At 44.8% G+C, this 27,877-nt stretch overlaps 1 protein-coding gene across 1 annotated transcript in view; it reads left to right on the forward strand.

Moving 5' to 3' along the window:
- The first annotated feature begins 16,299 nt into the window (after positions 1–16,299).
- Positions 16,300–27,877, forward strand: part of LOC115079620 (talin-1-like) — a 480,705-nt gene continuing 469,127 nt past the window's right edge. The window contains 1 exon segment of the mRNA XM_029583330.1: positions 16,300–16,450. Within this exon segment, the coding sequence (XP_029439190.1) occupies positions 16,321–16,450 (130 nt within the window). The 5' untranslated portion in view covers positions 16,300–16,320.

Genomic DNA, 27,877 nt, shown 5'->3' on the forward strand with positions numbered 1-27,877 from the left:
CATCTCACTCCTCAAGTTTTGGATTTTCCTGGGAGCATGCTTCGATATCAGGATAGGGAAGATTTTTCTCACCAGGGATCACATGCTCAAACCACAGATGCAGGTTTGCAGACTATTAAATGCTATAGTGCCTAGGGTCTGGGGCTACCTTCAGGTTCTAGGCTCTGTGGCATCGACTTTGGAGTTAATTCCTTGGGCTATTGCACAAATGTGGCCTCTGAAGAAGTCTCTTCTTTCCCGCTGGGATCCATTGTTGGAGCAGTTTCATCTTCTGCTGCCTCTCGAGAGGACTGCCAGGTCCAGTCTTTTGTGGTGGCTTGGTTGGGCCCATCTGAGTCATGGGATGGACTTGGATGTACTGAACGGGGTGGTAGTTACCAGAGATGCCAGTCTCCCCGGATGGGGTGCGATGTGCCAGGATCAGTCGGCCCAGGGGCAATGGTCCAAGGTTATCAGTCGGTTAGAAACGAGGGTGGTATGTTTTGCATTACTTGTTTTGCATTACCTGCTTTTCTGCCTCTGTTACGTGGTCACCCAATATGAATACTATCGGACAATGCAACAATGGTGGTTTACATCAATCGGTAAGAGGGAACCAAGAGTTGGGCGGTAGCCGAGCAGGTCCAGGGGTTGTTTCACTAGGCGTTGCAGCATCTGGCACTGCTAGTGGCATCCCACATAGTCGGGGTAGAAAACATTCATGCGGATTTTCTCAGCAGCGGATGGAACCCAGAGAGTGAGAACTGTCAGAGGAGGCATTTCGTCGTCTTCATTGCAGATAGGGCATTCCCCACATGGACTTAATGGCGTCTCAGCGGAATGCCGAGGCTTCTTGTTTCTACAGACAGATGGGAACACGGAGCAGAGGGAGTCAATGCCCTGGTTCTACCTTGGACTTGCGAGTTTCTTCTGTATGTGTTTCCCCTGTGGCTACTGGTGGGCACAATTCTACGACGAATAGAAAATTATCCGGCAGAGTTGATTCTTGTTGCGCTGGAGTGGCCAAGATGACCATGGTTTGTGAACCTGGTCAATCTGACTGTAGATGAGTGAACCGCAATGACCCATCTACTGAAACTTCTTCATTAGGGTCCACTAGTTTTGGATCAGGTGGATCGCTTTTGTCTCATGGCTTGGCTTTTGAAAGGAAGCGTTTGAGGGGGAAAGAATATACTGATTATGTTATTTTCACCTTGTTGCAGGCAAGAAGGTCGTCCACTTCCTTAGCTTATGTGAGGATCTGGAAGGTTTTCGAGTCCTGGTGTACTGATCAGGGAGTGAAACCTACTCATGCATTGGTGGCACACATTTTAACCTTTTTCCAAAAAGGGCTGGTGAAAGGTTTGGCCTTTAACTTCCTCAAGGAGCAAGTGGCGGCTTTGGGCTGTTTTCGAGGCAAGGTACATAGAGTGTTCTTAGCCGCACGTCTAGATGTGGTGCGTTTTCTTTGGGGGAGGGACGAAACGTGTGTCCTTCGACGCGGAAAGTATGTCCTTCCTGGAATCTTAACTTGGTTCTGAGAGGAATCTGTATGGTACCATTTGATCCTCTAAAGAAGGCAACCATGAAGTAACTCACTCTTAAGTTAGTTTTTCTAGTGGCAATTTGTTTGGCCCAAAGAATTTGAGCTTCAGGCATTTTCATGAAGAGATCCCTTTTTGAAGATCTCGGACTTTGGGATCTCATTGTGTACAGTCCCCTCTTTTCTCTTGAAGGTTGTGTCTGCATTCTATTTAGTCAGATGGTGGAGCTTCTGGTTTTCCCAAATTTGGACGCGTCAATGCCCCATATGAGGGATCTGCAGCTCTTGGATGTAAGACAGGATCTGTTACGTTACCTCGAGATCACTAATAGCTTCCGAGTGTTGGACCATCTTTTAAGTGCTATGGAGTATGCTAATAAGGGGCAGAAAGCCTCAAAATCCACTATTGCTTGGTAGTTGAAGGAAGCTTTAGGCTCGGCATACATCTGTCAAGGGCGCCCTTTACTTGGAGGGGTTGAGAACTCAGTTTACTCGGTCGAAGGCCGCTTCTTGGGTTGAGTGCCAGCAAGTGTCACCACAGATTTGTGGGGCGGCCATTTGGAAGTCATTGCACACTTTTGCCAAGCATTATCGCTTGGATGTCCAAGCTCCAGAGGCCATGGGCTTTGGTGAGAGTGTTCTTCGAGCAGGACTCTCACAGTCTCACCCTAGTTAGGGAAGCTTGGGTACATCCCAGGAGTCTGGACTGATCTGGGTATGAACAGGAAAGGAAAATTGATTCTTACCTGCTAATTTTCATTCCTGGTATACCACAGATCAGTCCAGAGTCCCACCCTTTTTGTTGAGGAGAGTCCACTCATACTAATTTTGTATTTTTTTTTTTTTCAGGGTTTCAGTAATTTTCTCCTGTGGCTATGGTTGGAAAGGATTTTTCCATTTCAAGCTTCCACTGTATCGCTCCATGGTGAGACCGCACCTTGAATATGGGGTACAATTCTGGTCGCTGCATCTCAAAAAAGATATAATTGTGATGGAGAAGGTACAGAGAAGGGCAACCAAAATGATAAGGGGAATGGAACAGCTCCCCTATGAGGAAAGACTAAAGAGGTTAGGACTTTTCAGCTTGGAGAAGAGACTGAGGGGGGATATAATAGAGATGTTTAAAATCATGAGAGGTCTAGAACGGGTAGATGTGAATCGATTATTTACTCTTTCGAATAATAGAAAGACTAGGGGGCACTCCTTGAAGTTAGCATGTGGGACATTTAAAACTAATCGGAGAAAGTTCTTTTTCACTCAACACATAATTAAACTCCTAGTCTTGGAGGAGAGTATTTCCTTTTTTGCAGAAGTGGAGATGTATCCCCATCCTTTTCCGTCCAACCTGAAGGTTGCCTTTTTGCTTTGGAGGAGGGTAATGTTGCTAGAAGAATTGAGGAATTTGGGCCTCTGCTATGCTATGCTCTGACTTTGATCTTCATGGCGAGACTTTCGCCTTTTGACCAGCGGTTCCTGAAGCTGAGGTTACTTCTGCTTCTTTTTGGAAATGGCCGATAGGCCTGTATAGACACTTCTCTTGGAAGATGAAGAAGAAGAGCCCTCAGAGACCTGCATAATTTTTCCATCAGAAGCATTTGAATTCATATGCTCTTGTGGCGTGAAGACCACTTGGAGGTCTGGACGCCATTGCTCCTGTGAGGCCCCCCTCCTGATGTTTCCTCACTGTGTGCTGTGATGCATTTTTCTTATGTATCGAGTGTGTCAACTTGTGATGCTCCTGTGTCAATTGCGTTATCTTTAGTCTTTGCACCGTGGAGGATTTGTCCTTTGCATGTATCAATGGTCGATGCATCAGTTCTATGATTCATCCTGAGTCGTGCATTGTACTGAGTTGTGCTCCACATGTCTCTTTTGGGAGCTGTAGCTCCATGCTTCGGAGGGCGTGACTCTATCTGACTCTTGATGCTTTTCAGCGATGATGCTTTAGGGGTTTTGTGGGTTTTTCGCCCAAACCCTTACCTCCGAGCTCTCTGGAGGGTTTCCCCTCCTGGCTCTGACCTTTTGAAGTCAGCCCCAGCGAAGATGCATGTTTTGGCGCAGTTTGTCTCTGCGACTTTGGCCCAGGCAAAGACTGGGTCGAACAATGCATTGGGGCATAGAAGCCTGAAGAGCCTCCCTCGTTCTCTTGCAGCCATCTTTTCAGCCCACTGACACTGGGCTTTCGGTGACATCCTGCTGCAGACACGGCAGGATGTTTGGTCATGGTCAGGCCCCAGGCACAGATAGCAATAATTATGTCTATTGGTGACGGACATAGCCTTGCCATACTGGCCATACTCGAAGCCTGGGACCTTGGGAGCCATGCATAGCACTTAAAAGTGCTTTTAGGAGTTCACCGGAGTGAGAGAGAATAGAGAGAGAAGGAAATTCACATTTGTGAACTGCACGGGAAAAAACAGAACTGAGGCAGTCAGGCAATCAAGCGGGAACCACCGCACAGGTGCACAGAGCAAAGCTCTGTATATCTTGAGAGAAGTTTCTGACTTGAGCCACCCCAGAGAGACGTCCCAGACAGCATGGCTAATTCAGCCTGCTTATCAACAGGAAAATTAGCAGGTAAGAATCAATTTTCCTTTATACAGGCTTCAACTAATGCAAAACATGGCAGCTCGTTTGATTACAGGAACGAAGCTCTGGGAACATATACAGCCAGTACTAAAGGCCCTTTATTGGCTTCCCATACTTCAGAATAGATTTTAAATTTCTGTGTTTGGTTTTCACATTTTACACAAGTGTTTTCCACAATATTTACTGAATACCATGCACCCATATCAATCACAGTGAACCTCACATTCTTTACCTCAGATTTTACTGGAGATTCTCATTTTTTAAGTAGATAGGAAACTAAGCAAAGAGTGTTCTTTTGTGTAGGTCCTCTGCTTTGGAATGCTTTAATAACCGGTGGGAGGATACTAAACAAATCTACTGAGAGAAATGGTTAGGAAGAAAGTGAAGGGAGCAGCTGCTAAGGTTAAGAGTTTACAGCAGACATGGACCTTGTTTAAAAATATCCAGATGTATTCCTTTCATTACAAAAGGTGGAAAGAAGGCTAAATGACTACCGGCATGGTTTAAAGGTGAGGTGAGAGAGGTAAGTATAGATTTAAAAAAACAAATCTTTAAAAAAAATGGAAAAGGGATCCAAATGAAGGAAATCGTGGATAAAGAGGGGAAGAGAGAATTTGAAAAGAAGGGCACCGTGGAAGCAAAAACTCCTAACAAAATCTTTTTCAGGTACATTCATAGCAGAAGGCCTGCGAGGGAGTAAATTGGATAATAAAGGGGTAAAAGGGGCACTTAAGGAAGACCAAAGCCACAGTGGAGAGACTAAATTAATTCTTCGCTTCAGTCTTTGCCTAGGAAGGTGTAAGAAATGCCAGAAATATTTAAAGTTGATTCAGAGGAGCTCAAACGATATAATAAGGCAAATTGATAAACTAGAGTAACAGATCACTTGGACCAGATGGTGTACATTGCAGAGTGCTGTCTTCAATTTCATTTTTCAATTCTTTCATGATTCTAAAGACACTGGGGCGGATTTTCAGAGCCCTGCTCGCCTAAATCCGCCCAAATCCGGGCGGATTTAGGCGAGCAGGGCCCTGCGCGCCGGTAGGCCTATTTTACATAGGCCTACCGGCGCGCGCAGAGCCCCGGGACTCGCGTAAGTCCCGGGGTTTTCGGAGGGGGCGTGTTGGGGGGCGGACCCGAACCGCGCGGCGTTTTCGGGGCGTGTCGGGAGCGTTCCGGGGGCGGGCCCGGGGGCGTGGCTACGGCCCAGGGCGGCCCGGGGGCGTGGCCGCGCCCTCCGGACCCGCCCCCAGATCGCGTCCCGGCGCGCTAGCGGCCCGCTGGCGCGCGGGGATTTACTTCTCCCTCCGGGAGGCGTAAATCCCCCAACAAAGGTAAGGGGGGGTTTAGACAGGGCCGGGCGGGTGGGTTAGGTAGGGGAAGGGGAGGGCAAAAGAAAGTTCCCTCCGAGGCCGCTCCGATTTCGGAGCGGCCTCGGAGGGAACGGGGGTAGGCTGCGCGGCTCGGCGCGCGCCGGCTATACGAAATCGATAGCCTTGCGCGCGCCGATCCCGGATTTCAGCGGATACGCGTGGCTACGCGCGTATCCGCTGAAATCCAGCGTACTTTTGTTAGCGCCTGGAGCGCCAACAAAAGTACGCCTATTCGCGGTTTTTGAAAATCTACCCCACTATCTTTAAACTCATGTTCAGCACCTAAAGATTGAAGGGTTGCTAACATTAGCCAAAATTTAAAAAGGGTTCCAGAAGTGATCCAGGAAACCATGGACCAGTGAGCCTGATGTCTGTGCTGGGCAAAATGGTAGAAATGATCTTAAAGAATAAATTACTGAACATATAGTTTCTCTTCATTTAATGGATATAGCCAAGGGAAATCTTGCCTCACCAAATCTACATTTCTTAAAGATGTAAATAAACATGGATAGAGGTGAGCCAGTTGACATAGTGTGTTTGGATTTCCAGCAAGAGTTTGACAAAATCCTCATGAGCGACTTCTGAGGAAATGAAAAAGTCATGAGATGGGGGCAGTGTCCTATTGTGGATTGGGAACTGATTAAAAGGTAGAGAGTAGGGATAAATAGTTTCCAGGGATCTGTACTGGGACCACTGCTTTTTATCATTTTTATAAATGACTTGAAAATGGGAACAAAATTATTCAAAATTGTTAAATCACAAGAGGACCTTGCAGGACTGGGAGACTGGGCACACAAAAGGCAGATGAGATTTAATGTGGACAATTGTAAAGTGATGCACTTAGGGAAGAGCAACTGAAATTATAGCTGTATGATGCAAGATCCCATATTATAGCTGTATGATGCAAGATCCCATATCAACAACTATGTTTTAGTTGACAACAACTATTCTATAGTTGTTGTCAACTAGAATAGACAACAACTATCTATTCTAGTTGTTGTCATGGATAGTGTGCAGCCAAGAAAGCGAATAGAGTGCTAGGGATTATTAGGAAAGGAATGGAGAATAAAACAGAGAATAACATAATGCCTCTGTATCACTCCATAGAGAAACCATACAATGAGCATTGTGTGCAGCAGCAGTAGCCAAGAAAGCAAATAGAGTGCTGGGGATTATTAGGAAAGGAATGGAGAATAAAACAGAGAATATCATAATGCCTCTGTATCACTCCATAGAGAAACCATACAATGAGCATTGTGTGCAGCAGCAGCCAAGAAAGCAAATAGAGTGCTAGGGATTATTAGGAAAGGAATGGAGAATAAAACAGAGAATATCATAATGCCTCTGTATCACTCCATTGAGAAACCATGCAATGAGCATTGTGTGCAGCAGTAGTTATGAAAGCAAATAGAATGCTGGGGATTATTAGGAAAGGAATGGAGAATAAAACAGAGAATATCATAATGCCTCTGTATCGCTCCATAGAGAAACCATGCAATGAGCATTGTGTGCAGCAGCAGCCAAGAAAGCAAATAGAGTGCTAGGGATTATTAGGAAAGGAATGGAGAATAAAACAGAGAATATCCTAATGTGTCTGTATCACTCCATAGAGAAACCATACAATGAGCATTGTGTGCAGCAGCAGCCAAGAAAGCAAATAGAGTGCTAGGGATTATTAGGAAAGGAATGGAGAATAAAACAGAGAATATCCTAATGTGTCTGTATCACTCCATAGAGAAACCATACAATGAGCATTGTGTGCAGCAGCAGCCAAGAAAGCAAATAGAGTGCTGGGGATTATTAGGAAAGGAATGGAGAATAAAACAGGGAATATCATAATGTCTCTGTATCCCTCCATAGAGAAACCATACAATGAGCATTGTGTGCAGCAGCAGCCAAGAAAGCAAATAGAGTGCTAGGGATTATTAGGAAAGGAATGGAGAATAAAACAGAGAATATCATAATGTCTCTGTATCACTCCATAGAGCAGAGCTTTCCAAAGTGTGTGTCGCGACACTTTACTGTGTCGCCTGAGGTGTGCCGGTGTGTCGCGCAAGCCCGGTGCACGTGACACACCGGCAAGTGCAGGGACCGGGAACCCATGGCTCCGAGCCAGATATGCTGCATCTGGCTCGCAGACAAGTATCGCCACACTTTCCCGCTGACCCAGCTGCTCCCCGGTCCTCCTCCGCCCGGGCGGAACGCGGCAGGACAGCTGGAGTCAGCGGCACCGGTGTGCTCTCTTCTTCCCGCCCCCCCCCCCCCCCCCCCCGGAAGAGGAAGTGGAGAGTATCGGGTGAGTGCGCGGCAAGAAGAGGCCACGCTAGTGCGCTCGGCATCGGCCCGAAGAAAAGAAGACTGCAGCGCGGCTCGGAGGAAAATGTTCAACCACGGCCGATGGGACTCCGCCTCCGCGAGGGCTGAAAATGAAGAGGTTAGCGTTGGGAGGAGGCTGCTGCTGCTGCCGCGAGTTCCCGGGGTGGGGGAGAGAGAGAGTGAATGCTCGCTCATTCACTCTCTCTCTCCCCCACCCCCACCCCGGGAACTCGCTGCAGCAGCAGCAGCCTCCTCCCAACGCTAACCTCTTCATTTTCAGCCCTCGCGGAGGCGGAGTCCCATCGGCCGCGGTTGAACATTTTCCTCCGAGCCGCGCTGCAGTCTTCTTTTCTTCGGGCCGATGCCGAGCGCACTAGCGTGGCCTCTTCTTGCCGCGCACTCACCCGATACTCTCCACTTCCTCTTCCGGGCCGCGGGGCCCTGTGTGTGTGTATGAGAGAGTGAGAGATTGCATGTATGTGAATGATTGAGAGCCTGTACATGTGAAAGAGAGTATGTCTGTGATTGAGAGCCTGCCTGTGAGAGAGAGAGCATGAATGTAAGTTTACCATTGGGAACCTGTATGTGTAAGTTTGTGATTGAAAACCTGTTTGTGTGAAAGAGTATGTGTGTATGATTGAGATCCTTTGTGTGTGAGAGAAATCATGTGTATGTATGATTAAGAGCCTGTGTGTATAAGTAAGAGAGAGATCATGTGTGTCTGTGTGTGATTGAGAGCTGGTTTAGGTGATGGAGCATGTGAGTATGTGATTGAGAGCCTGTGTTTAAATGAGAGAGAGAGATCATGTGTGTCTGTGTGTGATTGAGAGCTGATTTAGGTGAGGGAGCATGTGAGTATGTGATTGAGAGCCTGTGTTTAAATGAGAGAAAGAGAGGACATGTTTGTAAGCATGTGAATGAGAGTCTGTGTGTGAGAGAAAAAGACAGCATGTATGTGTGTGATTGAAAGCCTGTGTGTCTGTAAGTGTGAAAAGATAGACAGCATGTGTGTAAATGTGTAATTAAGAGCCTATATAAGTGAGAGAGAAAAAACATGTGTATATGTGAGTACTGAGAGCATGTGTGTATAGGTGTGTCATTCAGAGCCAGTGTGAGAGAGAGAGCGCTGGTATGTGACTGAGAGAGGAGAAAGTTCCAAGCAAACCACCCCTCCTCCTGCTAATTCAGAACAATCTCAGGACACCTGGATATCAAACGTTCCCAGGTATGCAGAACAAAAAAATGTTTGTATCCTTATTATTTTTCATTACTGGGTCTTTGTGTCTGCTATTTTGAAATATTTTGTTGGTATCTGGAAATGTTTTATATGAGTTTTTAATTATTGGATATTCCACTCATCAGCTGTTTCGAAATATGTTCTTTTTGTTAGTACAGTTTTACTGCTGATGATTTTATATTTCTTGATTTGTTTTATAAGGATGGGTGATGTTTCTTTTTTCCTTTGTTACACTGCATACAACCTCTGGTTTGCTAGTAGACTGAATTACTGTGTCCCGAAATTATGTTTGTCTAAAAAGTGTGTCACCAACATGAAAAGTTTGGAAAGCTCTGCCATAGAGAAACCATACAATGAGCATTGTGTGCAGCAGCAGCCAAGAAAGCAAATAGAGTGCTGGGGATTATTAGGAAAGGAATGGAGAATAAAACAGAGAATATCATAATGTCTCTGTATCACTCCATAGAGAAACCATACAATGAGCATTGTGTGCAGCAGCAGCCAAGAAAGCAAATAGAGAGCTGGGGATTATTAGGAAAGGAATGGAGAATAAAACAGAGAATATCATAATGTCTCTGTATCGCTCCATAGAGAAACAATACAATGAGCATTGTGTGCAGCAGCAGCCAAGAAAGCAAATAGAGTGCTGGGGATTATTAGGAAAGGAATGGAGAATAAAACAGAGAATATCATAATATTCCTGTATCGCTCCATATAGAAACCATACAATGAGCATTGTGTGCAGCAGCAGCCAAGAAAGCAAATATAATGCTAGGGATTATTAGGAAGGGAATGGAGAATAAAACAGAAAATATCATAATGCCTCTGTATCACTCCATGGTGAGACCTCATCTTGAGTATTGTGTGCAGTTCTTGTCACCGCATCTCAAAGATATAGCAGAATTAGAAAAGGTACAGAGAAGGTAGACCAAAATGATAAAGGGGATGGAACAATTCCCCAATGAAGAAAGGCTAAAGAGGTTAGGACTCTTCAGCTTGAAGAAGAGACGCCTGAGGGGAGATATGATATCTAGGAGTCATCATAGACCTAAAAAAATTCATAAACACTACCACCAAAGAATGCTTCTATAAACTCCACATACTGAAGAAACTCAAACCTCTCCTTTACTTCAGTGACTTCCGAACTGTCCTTCAGGCCCTCATCTTCTCTAAACTCGACTATTGTAACTCCCTCCTGCTCGGCCTCCCCAACTCACACCTCAAATCACTCCAAATACTACAAAACTCAGCGGCAAGAATTCTCACTAACACACGCAAAACGGAACATATTACCCATATACTGAAAGACCTCCATTGGCTCCCCATCACATCAAGAATCCTCTACAAAAGTCCTCCATCATTCACAAAACCCTATACACCCAAGACCTTAAATGGATGAATGACTCTCTCTTTTTCCACTCTTCTAACAGACCCACTAGATCAGCCTACAAGGAGGCAATACACACCCCTGCTCCCAAACTCACACATCTCACATCGACTAAATCTGGAGGACTTATATGCTGTGTAAACTAGAATCATTTGATGTATGCAAAATGTTTTGTCAACTGTTTCTAAAGCTACCCATAAAGCAGAACATATTTTAGATCTAATATATGCTGATACAAGTAACTGTCTAATCAGTACTTCTCACACTATATTGCCCTGGTCTGATCACCAATTAATAAAGGAGGAATTAACCTTCCTCATCCCCCCTTATAAAAGTATAGACAATAATCATACTTTTACCTTCAGGAAAAAGATTGTTCTCCTAGGACAAGCAGGATGATAGTCCTAAATGTGTGTGACATTATCCAATAGAGCCCGGCACGGAAAACTTGTCAGTGTGCTAGTGGATCGCCTGAGGGTTGAGGGACCACTTGTGTGGTTGAAAGGAATGGCTCAGGCGATCCACTAGCACATTGACAAAAGTATGATTATTGTCTATACTTTTATGAGGGGGGAGTGGCCAAACTCTTTCACCAGAGGGATATGTCGGATGTGGATCTCTTCGTCTTCCGACTCAACAACAAAGTGAACAAGTTATGCTCCCTGGTGCTGGGAGCAGCCTTCCGGCCTGCGATGCCTTCTCCCTCCACTGGGGGAAGGGCCTGCTGTATGCATATCCCCCTCTGCCGCTCCTCTCGAGGACTCTGCTGAAGCTTCAGCAGGACAGGGGGACTATGATACTTGTGGTGCTTTCGTGGCCCCAACAGGTTTGCTATCCACTCCTGCGGGACCTGTCAGTGCGGGCGCCCATCCGGCTGGGGATGGCGCCCGATCTCATCTCACAGAATCAGGACACCCTGCGCCATTCCAGATTCCGGGCGCTGGCCCTCATTGCTTGGATGTTGAGCGTGTAGCCCTCCAGCCCTGGGGGCTCTCTGACTGTGTCTCCCAGGTCCTGGTAGCATCTCGAAATCCCTCTACCAGGAAGTCCTACAGCTTGAAGTGGAAAAGATTCTCCATTTGGTGTTCAGGTCATGATTTGGATCCTTCCTCATGCCCCCTTCCCCGGCTGTTGGACTATCTCTGGCATCTGTCTGAGTCTGGCCTTCAGACCAGCTTTGTCATGGTGCAGCTCAGCGCGGTCAGCGCATACCATCGATGTGTCGCTGGCTCACCCATTTCAGTCCGACCCTTAGTGGGCCACTTTATGTGGGGCCTTCTCCAGCTGGAACCCCTGCTGCAGCCTCTGGTTGCGTCCTGGAACCTCAACATGGTCCTGGTGCGGCTCATGCAACCTCCTTTTTAACCTCTGCAGTCCTGTGACGACGTTTCTCACCTGGAAAGTCCTATTCCTGGTAGCAATCACTTCCGCTCGTAGGGTCAGTGAGCTTCAGGTGCTGGTCACGTACGCACTGTATACGAAGTTCTTTCACGATCATGTGGTCCTACATACGCATCCTAAGTTTCTGCCCAAGGTCGTGACTGATTTCCATCTTAATTAGTCCATCGTCTTACCCACTTTCTTTCCGAGGCCTCATTCCCACCCAGGGAATGAGCTCTCCATACCTTGGACTGTAAAAAGGTCTTGGCCTTTTATCTGGATCGTACTGCAGGCCATAGTCAGTTAACCCAGCTCTTTGGTCCTTTGATTCCAACAGGCTGGGAGTGGCGGTGGGTAAACAGACCTTGTCAAACTGGCTGGCAGATTGCATTGCCTTTTGCTACATGCAGGCAGGCCTCCTGCTGGCTGGTAGAGTAAAGGCTTACTCTGTGCAGGTTATGCCAACATCTGTGGCACACATTCGTGCATTCCATGTCGTTGAAATTTGCCAGGCCGCCCCCTGGAGTTCTCTTCACACATTTGCGGCCCACTACTGCCTGGACAAAGATGGATGTCATGACAGTGCCTTTGGTCAATCCATCCTGCTCAACCTGTTCCAGTTCTGAACCCACCTTCTACGAGAACCAGACAGTTCCCTGCTGGCCTACAGCACCTCAGTCGTGTTGTGTCCGTTGGCACCTTGTATGGTCACTGCTGGTATCTCCAGTTCATGGGGACAGTAGGGAGCTTGGTATTCACCCATATGTGAGGACTACCATCCTGCTTGTCCTAGGAGAAAGCGCAGTTGCTTACCTGTAACAGGTGTTCTCCTAGGACAACAGGATGTTAGTCCTCAGGAATCCCGCCTGCCTCTCCACAGGGTGGGTTCTCCTTTGGTTTGTTGTTTTATTTTTTTCCTTGTATTTGGCTACGTTACGAGACTGAAGGGGGGACCTTGCATGGATGCGCAGATAGCAGCATGCTGGGCATAGCTTCTAGAAACTTTGACAAAGGTTTTCCGTGCCGGGCTCCATCGGATGATGTCACCCATATGTGATGACTAACATTCTGCTGTCCTAGGAGAACACGTGCTATATAGAAGTTCTTTCAGAATCAATAGGAAATAATCTCCCTGAATTAAATCAAGATAATGCCGCTCGGCATTTAATTCCTGGGATCATATTGTCAGTGACATAGCTGAAAACCTGTCCAGTCCAGATGAAAACCATTAATAAAGGGAAAACTTCCAAACATCAGAAGCCATGGTACAATGATAATCTAAGATGCACAAAACACACCCTCAGGAAATTAGAGAAAATATGGAGGAAATGTAAGTCTACTGAATCCCTAGGAAAATATAGATCCCTTCTAACAAAATACCGTGCATTAACTAATAAAGCAAAAAAAGGATTACTATGCTAAAACAGATTCATGACGTAATATTCAATTCTAAACTACTCTTTGATGTTAGCAATTAATAAAGGACCTGTCATCGTCCTTCCTGAGAAATTATAACGTCTCAAATGCTGCTTGCAATGAGTATACCGCATCTTTTTTAGATAAAATTAATAGGTTGAAAACTCACCTCCTTGTCTGTTCTCACATGTTCTGGTTAAACGGACAATGTTTGACAGAGTAACTAATCTTGAAATTAGCCAAATTATTGCCAGAATTAACCCTGCTATTCACCTACATGATCCAATTCCAGGTAGTTCCTTGAAACACGTACACAGTGTAATTACTCCGACAATCTCTCTCTCTCTCAGAAGGAATTGTACCATCTGGGCTAAAGCAAGCTGTGATAAAGCCAATTCTGAAAAATAAAACCGGTAGAATCGATAACTGGGACAACTATAGGCCCATATCCAACTTGTCTTTTCTCTCAAAAGTACTGGAAAAAGCTGTGTTATCTGAACTTGTGAATCATTTGGAAGACCAAGATATTCTTTTACCTAATCAATTTGGATTTAGGAAACATTGTTCAACTGAGACTTTACTCCTCTCCTTAATGGACCTTGTTGTACGAGGGTTTGATTCTGATGAATCTTATTTTCTTGTGCTAGTCGATTTAACAGCCACATTTGACACTGTGGACCATATTCTGTCATCAGCTGAGCAACATTGGGATCGAAGGTAGTGTTCTCAGATGGTTGGTTCTCTTTCTTCCTATCTAATAGAACATTCCAAGTCAAATTGGGCAATCACATATCTGATACTTTCCCAATTGATACAGGTGTCCCTCAAGGTTCAGCCCTCTTGGCAACACTATTCAATATTTATATGCTCCCACTGTGCAAATTACTGGCGTAATTAGGAATTTCTTTCTTGTATGCTGATGACTTACAATTTTACATACCATTCACTAAATCATTTGAAAATACAGTATCAACACTTTCAACTTATATGAAAGCAATACAGCAAGAACTAACTTATCTTAAACTAACATTAAACCCTAGAAAGATTGAAATAATTTGGTTAAGTAGAAATGCTTCTACATTCTAGACTTGGGTACTTTTCAAATTACTCTCACAAACCTAGTACGGAAATTAGGTATCCAGCTGAATGAAAACCTTATATGAAAAAGCACATCAATTAATTATAATACAAGTTATTCCAAGTTATGTAGATTACATAGGTTGAAACCTTTACTGACTTTTGAAGACTTCCGTACTGTATTGCAAACTCTTATTTTCTCAAATATAGAGTACTGTAACTCTCTTACTTGGTCTTCCTGCTTGTCTCTTGAAACCATTAAAACTATTAAAAAAATGCCTCAGCTAGACTTTTATTAGGAACCAGGAGATTTGGTCACATTATACAGTCACTGATCTCGCTGCACTGGCTGCCTCTACAATGTCGAATCTGTTACAAAGTATTAACATCAATATTCAAAATCATTCATTCTAGTAACACTGGTATGATTGGCGTGACATTACAACCACACACATCTCGGCAAACACTATTGACTGTTCCGACTATACGGACTACAGATCTGCCACAAGTAAGAGATCGTGCATTTTCCATAACAGATCCAAAGCTTTGGAATTCTCTACCTGAGATGTTATGAGTGATACCAGATAAAAAGAGATTTAAATATGAACTAAAAACATGGCTATTTAAAAATACAGATAACTTAACTTAAAATAAGAATGTAAAGAAATACAGCAACAAGATAGACAAGAGATATTAATTGAAGGAAGAAGAATAAAACATTATGAGAGAACCTAAGAATCATAAAACAGTGTACAGACTATTATGTGAGATTTTTCATATTATTTTCCTGTATTACTTAAGTCTTAGATCTTTAGTAAACTATATAATATGCATTGGAACATATTTTATTTGAGATATGTTAATCATTGCTAATGAATACTACCTATGTAAACCATCAGGATTTGTTGATTAAGTTATGAATGTAACCTCTGTAAACCGTTGTGATCATTATATGAAATAATGGTAAATAAAATGTTTGTTTAAATAAAATCCCTTAGTCACATCAGTGTTTGCCTTTCTCCACTGAGAAAACTGACCATTTAGTGCTACTCATTCCTGTCTTTTAACCAGTTGGCAATCCACAATAGGACATCGCCTCCTATCCCTTGACTTTTTAATTTTCTCAGGGGTCTCTTATGAGGGACTTTGTCAAATGCCTTCTGAAAATCCAAATATTCTATATCTACTGGCTCACCTTTATCCATATGTTTATTAACCTCTTAAAAAATGTACAGATTTGTGAGGTCTGTGCTAACTGGGACAGCCTTAGTTCTGGGACATCTTGATTACTGCAGATCTTTATGTTTGGGCTCCCAGATAAATGTCTGTATGCCCTTTAGATGATCCAACATGCAGCTGCTCGGATGCGTTGGGATTGAGTTGTTAGAATCATATTCAGTCTGCCCTTAGAGAGCTAGCTTGGATTCCCATTAAATTTAGATGTTAAGTTGGCATGTTCTTGTGTTCTTATCATTCATAAACTATTGCATGGCGACAACAATTGTTCAGTGAGAAAAAAAAACTTAATTGGTGTATACCAGGATGCCAGCTTTAGTCTGCTAATAAGAAATTGTTGCAGGTACTGCCTATTGTTAATTATCGTTTGACAAGTTCAAGGCTCGTGCATCCTGTTATGCCTCTGTAACTTTGTGGAACTCTCTACCTGAGTAAATCTGACTGCAAGTGGATGTGAAAGATTTCTGAAAGCAGTTAAAAGCCTTGTTTTTGAGAGAGGAGTTTGGATGTTAGGTATTCTGTTTAATGTAGTCATATGCAGTTTACTGTACTATGAGTATTGTAATTGTGAATATTTTTACTGTTCTCCGTGCTGTACATTTTGTGTTGGGAAACTGTGGACTATAAGTTATTAAAATAAATAAATGTGGGTGGGGGAGGTGGGGAAAATGAGGTCTGTGTTGAGCACAGGAGGTTAGGAGAAGGAAGGGACAACTAGGTCAGTAAGGTATGCTTTCATTATCTGTGTTCCCTGTTGCAGGTGTTGGCGGCATTGTGAACTGCCACCATGGTTGCGCTGTCTCTGAAGATCAGCATCGGAAATGTGGTTAAGACCATGCAATTCGAGCCATCCACCATGATCTATGACGCATGTCGTATCATCCGGGAGAGGGTGCCAGAAGCACAGATGGGGCAGCGTAAGTTCTTAGTACCTAAGCGGTTGAGAGTTGAACCTCCTATAATCTGTAGTGCTGTCACGGCAGCACTCTAAAAACTACTTTTACTTTTCTTACTTTGTCTCCATCTCTTCCCTCCTACTTTAGCAGCTCATTCCCAAATCTCAGAAATTAATGGCTCAGCAACCACTTCCTGTCCATCCCCTACCCCCGACCAAGCCTCATTTACTCTCCTGCCTCAATTCCCCTGTTTGTGTGTTGTCTGTGAGAAGCTCCTTTCAGCAACTCAAGAGAAACAAAATTGGGATTTTGAGCGACTGACTGGCAATGTGGGTTGCCTGGTCAACTAGTCAGAAGCTGATTAGTCGGCGAGAGACTTTGACATCCTACTCCTTTTGTGAGATGGACAGTATCTTTTATTATATATTTTTTTATTTCTTACATTTCTCCGTGGACAAGTAAGATGGCAGGCCTCACACATGAGTTCTCCCACATATCCCACATGGGTGACATATGATGGATCTTGGCTTGGAAAACTAGAACTTAGACTGATCCTCACTAAGCATGCCCATGCATGCATTATTCCACATGTCCACATAGGGCCCTTCAAATCTTTCTTTTTTTCACCGAGATCTATGGTACCAGTCTCTGAGTTTCACTTTTTTCTCTTGTTTTCTCTTCACGGAGAGTGAACATTTTTGCCTGGGTCATTGCAGGGTCCCATGGTTCTTCCTGTAATGGCCCTAGGAAGGTTGTTTGACATTTATCTAAATTTTCTTTCGCGGTCTGTTCCTTCTGGGCAGTGGTGCCATCAGTGCCCGCCATCCATGGATGGCCACCATTCAATTTAGCTTCCCTTTTTATTTCGAGCCAACATGTCTTTGGGGTTTCAGTGATGCCCCCAATGCATGAGGAGTATGTCTATCACAAATCCTAGATGATAAATGTGTCATCTTCTTGGGAGCATAGTATGATATTCGTGGTTGCTGCAAATGCACACAGATGACCCCCAAAGGACACCAGTCTCATATGGAGATCATGGAGTGTCTCTTTGGACACTGGAAGTCCAATCCATTGGCATCGGAGACAGCCTTGAAGGTAAACAGAGCCACTCCGTTAGACATTGAGTCATCAGCATCAGAAGGTCCATTGGGTTCCTTGGTGTCTATGGCTGGCAGGGATCCCGGAGACATGGCATCGCCTAGCTCCTCAGAGTCGAATAAGGGATCAAGTTCCTCCTCTTTGGTCTCTGCATCAGGAAAGACCCATTCCAAGCATTGAGGAAAGCTGAAGAAGCATTTGCATCAGTCTATATTGATGCATGGTGCTGAGCTGATGCATGGTGCTGAGCTCATGCATGGTCCAACTGTGGACAAGAAACCCTCGAAGCAACTCCATGATGAAGAGAGCTAATCTTCCAAGGTACCTGGAGGTTTGTCATGGTCTCCACTGTTGCTGATGTCAGCCACCGATCCTCCTCTTGGTTCTGAAGAGGATATGGCTACACCTTATGCCCCTAGTCAATGTTGGCAATGGCGAAATTCGAGGAGGAGTTGGAAAAATGTATGCAGCTAACTGTGGAGAAGGCACTGCAGGATCTCTATGTAGGAGCACTGATGGCACCACATAGACTCCTTGTGAGTTCTCATTTGTGTCGGTGCCCACTACCTCACTGATGATTGGAGAGGTATCGGATTGTTGCCAGCCTTCCTGATGGTGATTCTAGGTTCCTTGGAGGAGGAAACTTCCCTGAGGGAGCAGGGAACCTTGAGGTCTGGGGTTCAGGCTCCAATGACCAGCTCTCTGGTCACCGTACCACTGACTGATGACCAAGCACCTAGAGATTCCTCCCCTGCCAGTCACAGTGGGGAGGAATCTGAATATTCCTTGGGATATGGAGATTTCAACAGTGGTTTGGATGACATGGCATCGGAAGGTCTCCCCGCCGACCCATATTCTCCCTCTGGCAGAAAGGAGTATCTTCCGGAGGTCCTCTGCTTTTGAAGTATTTGTAAGGTTGGTGTCAGAGGCCATCTCATTTACTTTACAGATGGAGGAAGACACCAGGAACATAATGCTGGATATCCTCCAGTAAGTGGAGCCTCCTAAGGAGATCATGGCAATCCTAGTGCATGAGATCCTTCAGGAGTAGCTTTTGAGGATGTGGAAGTACTCACCTCTCGGTGGCTCCCATCAACATGAAGGTGAACATGGTATTCCTTGCCCAGAAGGTTCCATGATTTGACCAGCATTAGCTACCACATCAATCTGTAGTGGTCGAATCTGCTCTCAAGAAGGCCAAGCGCTCTAGGATCCACTCCTCAGTGCCCCTAGAAGAGGGATCCTAGGGCCATGCATACTCTTGGGAAAAGGGTTTTCCAGGGAGCTATGCTCATTGCCCAAATAGCAACCTACCAACTCTTCATGGACCAGTACATGCAGGACATTCTGAAGCAGGTGCAAGAGGTGGCCTTGTAGCTTCCTCAGAAGCAGCAGGATTCCCCCCAGTCACTGGTGACTTAAGGGCATGAGGGAGGAAAATGTGGGATTCAGTCGACCTATGATGTTTTCAAAGTGGCATAAAGAGTCTCTGCTGTAGAGATCGGAGTCCATAGACTTGTCTGGCTGCAAGTCTCTGATCTCCATCTGAAACTGCATGTGGGATTCGTTAATGTGCTGTGTACCAGAGAGATTCTCTTGAGACAGCATGTTAAGGATGCAGTGGCACAGATTCATGATCACTGTATGACACTCCAACTCTGGACCCAGCCTCCTCATCTAGGAGGTACCCGAGATCAGAGCAGAGGAAGAATTTCTTCTGCCCAAGGAGACACTATCCTGTGTCTTCTTAGTCCTGTATTCAGCAGTCCCTGTGAAGTTGTTCTAGGCAGCAAAGGACAACTAAGCCCCAGATGGCAATGCTGGGAATGGTTTTTTTTTGCCTGGACCATAGAGAGCATAGTCAAGGCTAAAGAACCTTCTGGGCGGAGGCAGGCTGTGATTCTACATGAATCAATGGCCCAGTATTTTCTTGGATGAGTGGGTCCTTGTTATTGTTGGAAGAGGGTACAAATTAAATCTATTGGGTATCCCATCAAATTGTTCTCCAAGCCCATCTTGGGTGCTCAAGGAACATCAGGATGCACTATATTCGGTGCTATGCTCCCTCTTAACGGCCAGAGCAATTGAGCCCCTTCCACCAGGGCAGAGAGAGTGGTAATTTTATTTGCATTTCTCCTGATTACAAAGAAAACTGAGGGACACCGTCCCATCCTAGACCTAAGGGCCTTGAACAAGTTTCTCAAGAAGAAAAAGTTGATGATTTCCCTGGGCATCTCAATCCCTTTTCTGCCAAAAGGGCACTAGCTATGCTTTCTTAACCTAAAGGATGCTTATACTCACATCGAGATATTCCCAAGTCACTGGAAGTATCTCAAATTAATGGTGGGAAACCTGCACCTTCAGTATTGGGTTCAGCTGTTTGGGCTTGAGTCCACCCCACATGTCTTCACAAAATGCTTAGCCATGGTGGTGGCGCACTTTTGCAGACTAAGGATGCACGTGTTTTCCTGTCTGGAAGATTGGCTGATCAAGAGCACATCTCAGGCAGGTGCTGCAAGTCAGTGCGCATGATCATCTGGGAGTTGGCGTCACTATAGTTAGTCATCAACTACTCCAAATCTCATTTCAGCCTGTCATCTTAGTTGGAGTTTATTGGAGCTTTGCTAGACACAACTCAGGCCAGAGCTTTCCTTCTGCAGCAACGGACCATCATGCAGATGGGCATTGAGGCAGAGATCCATGAGAGTCAGTAGGCATCAGCTTGGCACATGATTTGATTGTTGGGCCACATTGCCACAACTGTTCATGTTACTCTCATGGCATGCATGTTTATGTGAAGAGCCCAGTGGACTTGAGGTCACAGTGGCTTCAGGCCACTTACGATCTTCAGGATTGCATCTGGGTCATTTCGTTACTCCAAGATTCTGTTCTGGTGGCGGGACAATTCCAATTTGGTGTGTGGGGTTCCTTTTCAAATTCCTCTAGTGCTGATTCTCCTAACTATGGATGTGTCCAGCCTAAGTTGAGGAGCTCATGTAGATGGGCTTTGCACTCATGGTTCTTGGTCCACCTGGGAACATCGGCACTAGATAAAATTCCTGGAGCTTCAGGCAATTCAGTATCCACTATGGGCTTTCAGAGATTGACTGTCCAACAAAGTTGTACTTGTCCAGGTAGTCACCAAGTGGTTATGTATTATATCAACAAGCAGGGAGGTACAGGATCCTACTTCCTGTGTCATGTCGCTGTGGACCTGGACCCTCTCTCAAGGAATGATAACAGGATTACATATCTGGCCGGTTTGGAGAACGGGATGGTGGACAGTTTGTTGGTCCTTCAACCCTATGAATGGTCCCTGGACCCCAGGGGGTTGTGAATTGGTTCTTCTGCCTCTGGGGCACCCTGGAGGTGGACCTGTTCACGGCTCCCTGGAACAGAAAGGTCTCGCTCTTCTGTTCCACATACAGGACACATGGCAAGCTAGTCTCAGATGCTTTCGCCCTCCATTGGGGCCGGGGACTTCTGTATGTGAATTCTTCGGTTCCACTGGTTGGAAAGACTTTGTTGACTGGAGGACAAGGGGACTATGATTCTTATAGCTCACATGTACCAAGGCAGATTTAGTTACTACTCCTCTGGGAATTATCCATCCGGTAACTGATGAGACTGAGGACTTCCCTAGCTCTCATTACTCGAGACTAAGGCAGTTTGCAGCATTCCAACCTCCAAACCCTTTCGCTCACCACTTGACTGATAAGAGGCTGATCCTACAATCCCTTGATCTCTCCAAGATATGTCGTGTGTCCTCTTGGCGTCACACATGCCATCCTGCTTCTCCTCGGAGAAAGCAGTTGCTTACCTGTAACAGGTGTTCTCAGAGGACAGAAGGATGTCAGTCCTCATGAGACCTTCCCACCTTCCTGGGAGTTAGGCTTGCACTACATTGTTTCTTTGTCTCATGCTGTGTTATTAGACTGAAGGGAACCCATGTTGGATGTGGGCAAAATGAATGCATGGGTGTACTAAGCTCAGTGAGGCTCAGTCAAAATTCTAGAAACTTTGACATATGATTTCTGTGCTGGGCTTCATCGGATGATGTCACCCATGTGTGAGGACTGTCATCCTGCTGTCCTCTGAGAACACATGTTACAGGTAAGCAACTCTGCTTTCTTAATCACCCCATTCAAGACTGAAGGTGATGTATAACATAAGCAATATAACAAAAATAAGTCATCATAAAAAAAAATGTATAAAAATCTAATTACATATAAAATATAATAAAAATGAACTGTCAAAGTACTATAGAGCAAGGAGGTATATAGAATGCTTTGGGATTTCTGTGAAATGGCCAGAAACAATGAAGCTAGCTGATTTACTGAATGTTTTGAACTTTGTGCACTAGTGTAACTTTAAACAGTTACTTCTGCCTTTCACGGTTTTACATTTTATAAAGAGTAAATTTGGAAATTCTGTGTACTTAAAAAGTAAGGAAAAGCAATTGAAAAAAAAAATCTTATGGGATAGAATCTGCAAATGAGCATGTTGGGCACATACCAAGTCAGCTTTTCCTAATATGAAAGATTCCTAAGTGCACACTTGTTTACCTTGACAAAAAGGAATCAATTTCATTGTTTGCTGCAAAATGATTCTGTAAGGTTACCAGGAAATTAGTAACTACCGTATTTTTCGCTCCATAAGACGCACTTTTTTCCCCCCAAAAGTGGGGGGAAAATGTATGTGCGTCTTATGGAGCGAATATAAAAAAAAAACCTAAAAATCTAACAAACCCCCCCCACTCTCCTGACTCCCCCAAGACCTGCCGACTTAATTTACTACAACCCCCACCCTTCTGACCCCCCCAAGACCTGCCAAACGTCCCTGGTGGTCCAGCGGGGGTCCGGGAATGATCTCCTGGGCTTCGGCCGTCGGCTGCCAGTAAACAAAATGGCGCCGCCGGACCTTTGCCCTCACTATGTCACTGGGACCGACCAATGGCAGCGGTAGTCCCTGTGACATAGTAAGGGCAAAGGGCCGTCGGCTGCCAGTAATCAAAATGGCGCCTACGGCCCTTTGCCCTCACTATGTCACTGGGACCGACCAATGGCAGCGGTAGTCCCTGTGACATAGTAAGGGCAAAGGGCCGTCAGCTGCCAGTAATCAAAATGGCGCCGACGGCCCTTTGCCATCACTATGTCACTGGGACCGACCAATGGCAGCGGTAGTCCCTGTGACATAGTAAGGGCAAAGGGCCGTCGGCTGCCAGTAATCAAAATGTCGCCTACGGCCCTTTGCCCTCACTATGTCACTGGGACCGACCAATGGCAGCGGTAGTCCCTGTGACATAGTAAGGGCAAAGGGCCGTCGGCTGCCAGTAATCAACTTGGCGCCGACGGCCCTTTGCCATCACTATGTCACTGGGACCGACTGCTGCTATTGGTCGGTCTCAGTGACATGGAGAGGGCAAAGGGCCGTCGGTTGCCATTTTGTTTACTGGCAACAGACGGCCGAAGCCGAGGAGATCGCTCCCGGACCCCCGCTGGACCACCAGGGACGTTTGGCAGGTCTTGGGGGGGTCAGGAGGGTGGGGGGTTGTAGTAAATTGTCGGCAGGTCTTGGAGGTGGGTCAGGAGGGTGGGGGTTGTTAATTAATTTAAAGGGTTGGGATGGGTTGTTTTTTTTGGGGGGGAGGGGTTCCCAGAGAAAGAAAAAATTTCTGATCTGGGGAGTGGACCGAAATGGCCCTCCCCAGACCCAAAAACAAAATGGGGAGAAAAAAAAAAAGCTATGCACTCCCCTAATTTGCTCCATAAGACGCCCAGACGCAGAGCCGGTTTAGCACAAATTTTTTTTTTTTTTTTAAATTTTCCCCCTCTGAATGCTAGGTGCGTCTTATGGAGCAAAAAATACGGTAGTTAATTTACAGCCATACATAGTGACTTCTGCTATCCAAGCTCTTGAATTACTAAAGGGAACTCATCACACATGAATATCCTGTGCCAGCCTCTAGTCACTAGAGAACTCATTCAGATGATATCTAGATCTTCCGCTGTCTGATTAAGCCATTACAGATATTACAAAACGTAGCAGCTTTCAATTCAGGAACATATTTCCCCTGCATTGGCTGACCTTCACTGGCTCCCTATTCAATCTAGGATTAGCTATAAAATTGCTAGTCTGGTACACAATTTCCACAGTCGTCTATCAGATCCCTCGTGGATTTCTTCTATGTTAAAATTCTACTGTCCTACAAGAGCCCTACGATCCTTACACAAATTTCTGTTTGAAGTTCCATCCTTCTGGCATTCTTGAGTAATGGAATCCTGCAAACGTGCTATTTCTGTTGCTTCAGTTAAATATTGGAACCACCTACCTGATGATTTATGGTTGATTCATAGAAACATAGAAATGACGGCAGAAGAAGACCAAACGGCCCATCCAGTCTGTCCAGCAAGCTACGCACTTTATCCATTTTTTTCCCCTTTTTTTCTCTCCCACCTGCCACTATTGGCTTCCAGTACCCTTCCAGCCCCAATTCCCCTCCACCCCACCACCAATCCAGAGAGCAGCGCCGTATCCGCATCCAAGTGAACGTCCAGCTCAACTACGGGCAGCAACCGCTGCAATAAGCAGGCCACACCCCTACCCCATACTCTTACCCACCCCTGTTTTTATTTTTTTGTTTGTTTTTTTTGTTTTTTTTTTGGAGATAGCAGCCCTCCATCCTTCCGCTCCGTGAAGGTGGAACACCGACTACTGGCCACTGGCATCCCGCTCCGTGAATGCCTCTGTTGGCTACTGCCGCTCCGTGCAGTGTTTGAATGCCTCTGTGGCTACTGCCGCTCCGTGCAGTGTTTTGTTGCCTCTTCTTTATTCACGCCCTCTAGACTTGATGGATCCACAGTGTTTATCCCACGCCCCTTTGAAGTCGTTCACAGTTTTAGACTTCACCACTTCCTCTGGAAGGGCATTCCCAGGCATCCACCACCCTTTCTGTGAAGAAATACTTCCTGACATTGGTTCTTAGTCTTCCTCCCTGGAGCCTCAACTCGTGACCTCTGGTTCTGCTGATTTTTTTCTGACTGAAAAGGTTTGTCGTTGTCTTTGGATCATTAAAGTTTTTCAAGTATCTGAAAGTCTGAATCATATCAACCCTGCTCCTCCTTTCCTCCAGGAGTACATATTTAGATTGTTCAATCTCTCCTCGTATGTCATCCGATGAAGACCCTCCACTTTCCTGGTCGCCCTTCTCTGTACCCGCTTCCATCTTGTCCTTGTCTCTTTGTAGATACGGTCTCCAGAACTGAACACAGTACTCCAGGTGAGGCCTCACCAAGGACCTGTACAAGGGGATAATCACGTTCCCTTTTCTTACTCTATAATTCCTCTCTCTATGCAGCCCAGCATTCTTCTGGGTTTTGCTATCGCCTTGTCGCATTGTTTGCAGACTTCATATCATTAGACACTATCACCCCAGGTCTCTCTCCATGCTCCGTGCACATCAGCCCTTCTCCCCCCATCGAATACAGTTCATTTGGATTTCCACTCCCCATATGCATGACTCTACACTTCTTGGCATTGAATCTCAGCTGCCATATCTTCGACCACTCTTCCAGCTTCCTTAAATCACCGTCTCATTCTCTCCACTCCTTCCGGCGTGTCCACAACTGTTGCAGATCTTAGTGTCATCCGCAAAAAGACAAACCTTACCTTCTATCCCGTCCGCAATGTCGCTCACAAATATATTGAACAGGACCGGTCCCAACACCGATCCTTGTGGTACACCAACTTAAAACCTCCCTCTCTTCAGAGAGAGCTCCATTTACCATCACACATTGTCTTCTGTCCGTCAACCAGTTTGCAATCCAGGTCACCACCTCGGCACTCACTCCTAAGCTTCTCATTTTATTCACCAGTCTCCTGTGCGGGACCGTAACAAAAGCTTTGCTGAAATCCAAGTAGATGACATCGAGTGCTCTTCCTTGATCCAATTCCTTGGTTACCCAGTCAAAAAAGTCAATCAGATTTGTCTGACAGGATCTTCCCCTGGTGAATCCATGCTGCCCTCTGGTCCAGCAATTCTCCCGACTGTAGATAGTTCACTATTCTCTCTTTCAACAGTGACTCCATTACTTTTCCCACCACCGAAGTCAGGCTAACCGGTCTGTAGTTACCAGCTTCCTCTCTGTTCCCATCTTGTGAAGCGGGACCACCACCACTCTCCTCCAATCACTCGGCACCACTCCCTTTTCTAGGGATCTATTGAACAGGTCACACAGTGGACCCGCCAGCACATCTCTGAGCTCCCTCAGTATCCTGGGATGAACCTCATCAGGTCCCATGGCTTTGTCTACTTTCAGTTTTCCCCAGCTCATCCCATACATTTTTACTGTAAATGGAGTTACATCTACTCCACTCCCCTCCAATATCTTAACTAGGGACGGTCCTTCTCCAGGGTCCTCCTTAGTGAACACAGAACAGAAGTATTCGTTTAATATTTCTGGCATTTCTTCGTCTCTCTCCACACATTGATCCTTTCCACCTTTCAATTTCACTATACTACTTTTAACTTTTCTCTTTTCACTGATGTACCGGAAAAATGTTTTGTCACCTCTCTTTACTTCCTTGGCGTTCCTCTCTTCTGCTTGACATTTTGCTCTCTTGATTAATTTCTTCGTCTCCCTCAGTTCTACCAGATATTCTTCTTTGTGCTCCTCTCTTTGGGATCTTTTGTATTTCTTGAACGCTGTTCTTTTAGCCTTTATTTTGTCAGCCACCTCCTTTGAGAACCAGATAGGTTTCATTTTTCTTTTGCTTTTCTTTACTTTTCTAACATATAGATTAGTTGACTTGGCAATTGCTCCTTTTAGATTGGTCCACTGTTGATCCACATCTCTCACATTCAATGTCAAACATCCTTTAAAAAGCAATTAAAAACTTTCTTTTTTACTAAGGCTTACGCTTAATTTAATTTTCAATAGTTTGATCTTATCTTTTGCTAGTTTTCGTATTGTTTTTAATATGATTTTAGATTTTAGTATTTTATATATCGATTTTAATTGTATAATCACAATTTTTATATGTATCTGGTAAGTCGCTTAGGGGCTTTTTGACATAAGCGGCATATGCATATAAATAAAAATAACATAAAATGCATGAGAGAGGGCTGTATCAGAAGTGTACATATGGGTGAAAGGACATCAGGCAGAACAGCATGAAGTAAGAAGTGTTTACAGAACAGCAGCCATCTTCCCCGTTGTAGTTGAAGTAAGGGAAGGGTCATCTCTGTCCCATCCTCTTCATTCTGATACTTGGCCCACTGATAAACAATATTAAGAAACACAATGTCATTGCGGTGTGAGTGCAGAGCACAGGAGAGAAATGGAGTGAGACCTGGAAAGATGGCTACAGTGCATGGAAATTGGGAGACAGAAGCTCAACGCATTGCAGGAAAGACATGATGGCAGAATTCAGTGATGGAAGTGATGAGAATTACAGAGAGTTGATGATTTAGATATCTAGCAATGATAAATGCAAGTGGATCACTTGCTGAAGAGATGAAAGTGAGGACCATCACCAGATGACTAATGTGGAGAGGGTGGAGGGCATTTCTTGTGATCAGGGAATCCCAAGCCTGGTAAAAAGGACAGTTGTTCTATAGGGGATGACCGGGAACATTTTTTTTTCTTGTTTTACAATCTGTTTGTAATGCTTTTGCATTTCTAATAAACACACAAATGACAGGCATACAATTTTCCATGATCCATATAAAATTCCTCTCTTGTATCCCCCTCTCAGATACATGCAACATTCAAGTATCAGAGTCCTTTGGTTTGTCCATGAGAAAATAATTTCTTGCAAAGACACCGTTTCTTTGAACAAGCAGACTTAATAGAAATAGAAAAGGAAATGCAGCCGCCAGATTCAGATCCGAGGATCTAGTTGTTGAAAATGTTTTGTGAAATGAGCCCCAAACTTCCAGAAATGCTAGTCTTGATTTATTGGTTTTTGCCATTGGTGTTGTATTCCATCAGAAACAAGCCCACATTTGAACTCTGTACATTTCTACTGAGGATGACTTCTCTGAGATTCATTGAGTCAAAATGCATTTTTAGCAATGCAACAAACTTTCCTCAAGAAAAGGCGAAAAGATTTACCCACAAAGTGACTTGTATGGATATATCCCCATAAACAAATGCAGGTACAGAGGGAATTTATTTCTCGTTGATAAAATGACATCGTGAGAAATCACCTCCCAAAACTGTGAATTTTAAGGCTTCCCTTTATGCAATGAAAAAAAATAGGTTCTGATCCCTTTAGATTTAAAACATTGTGCTGAAGAAACATCTGATGAGCCTGGGCAGGCGAGACTATAATTCTGTGACAAAT

The sequence above is a fragment of the Rhinatrema bivittatum genome, chromosome 1 (assembly GCF_901001135.1).
Source record: "Rhinatrema bivittatum chromosome 1, aRhiBiv1.1, whole genome shotgun sequence".
Lineage (NCBI taxonomy): Eukaryota > Metazoa > Chordata > Amphibia > Gymnophiona > Rhinatrematidae > Rhinatrema > Rhinatrema bivittatum.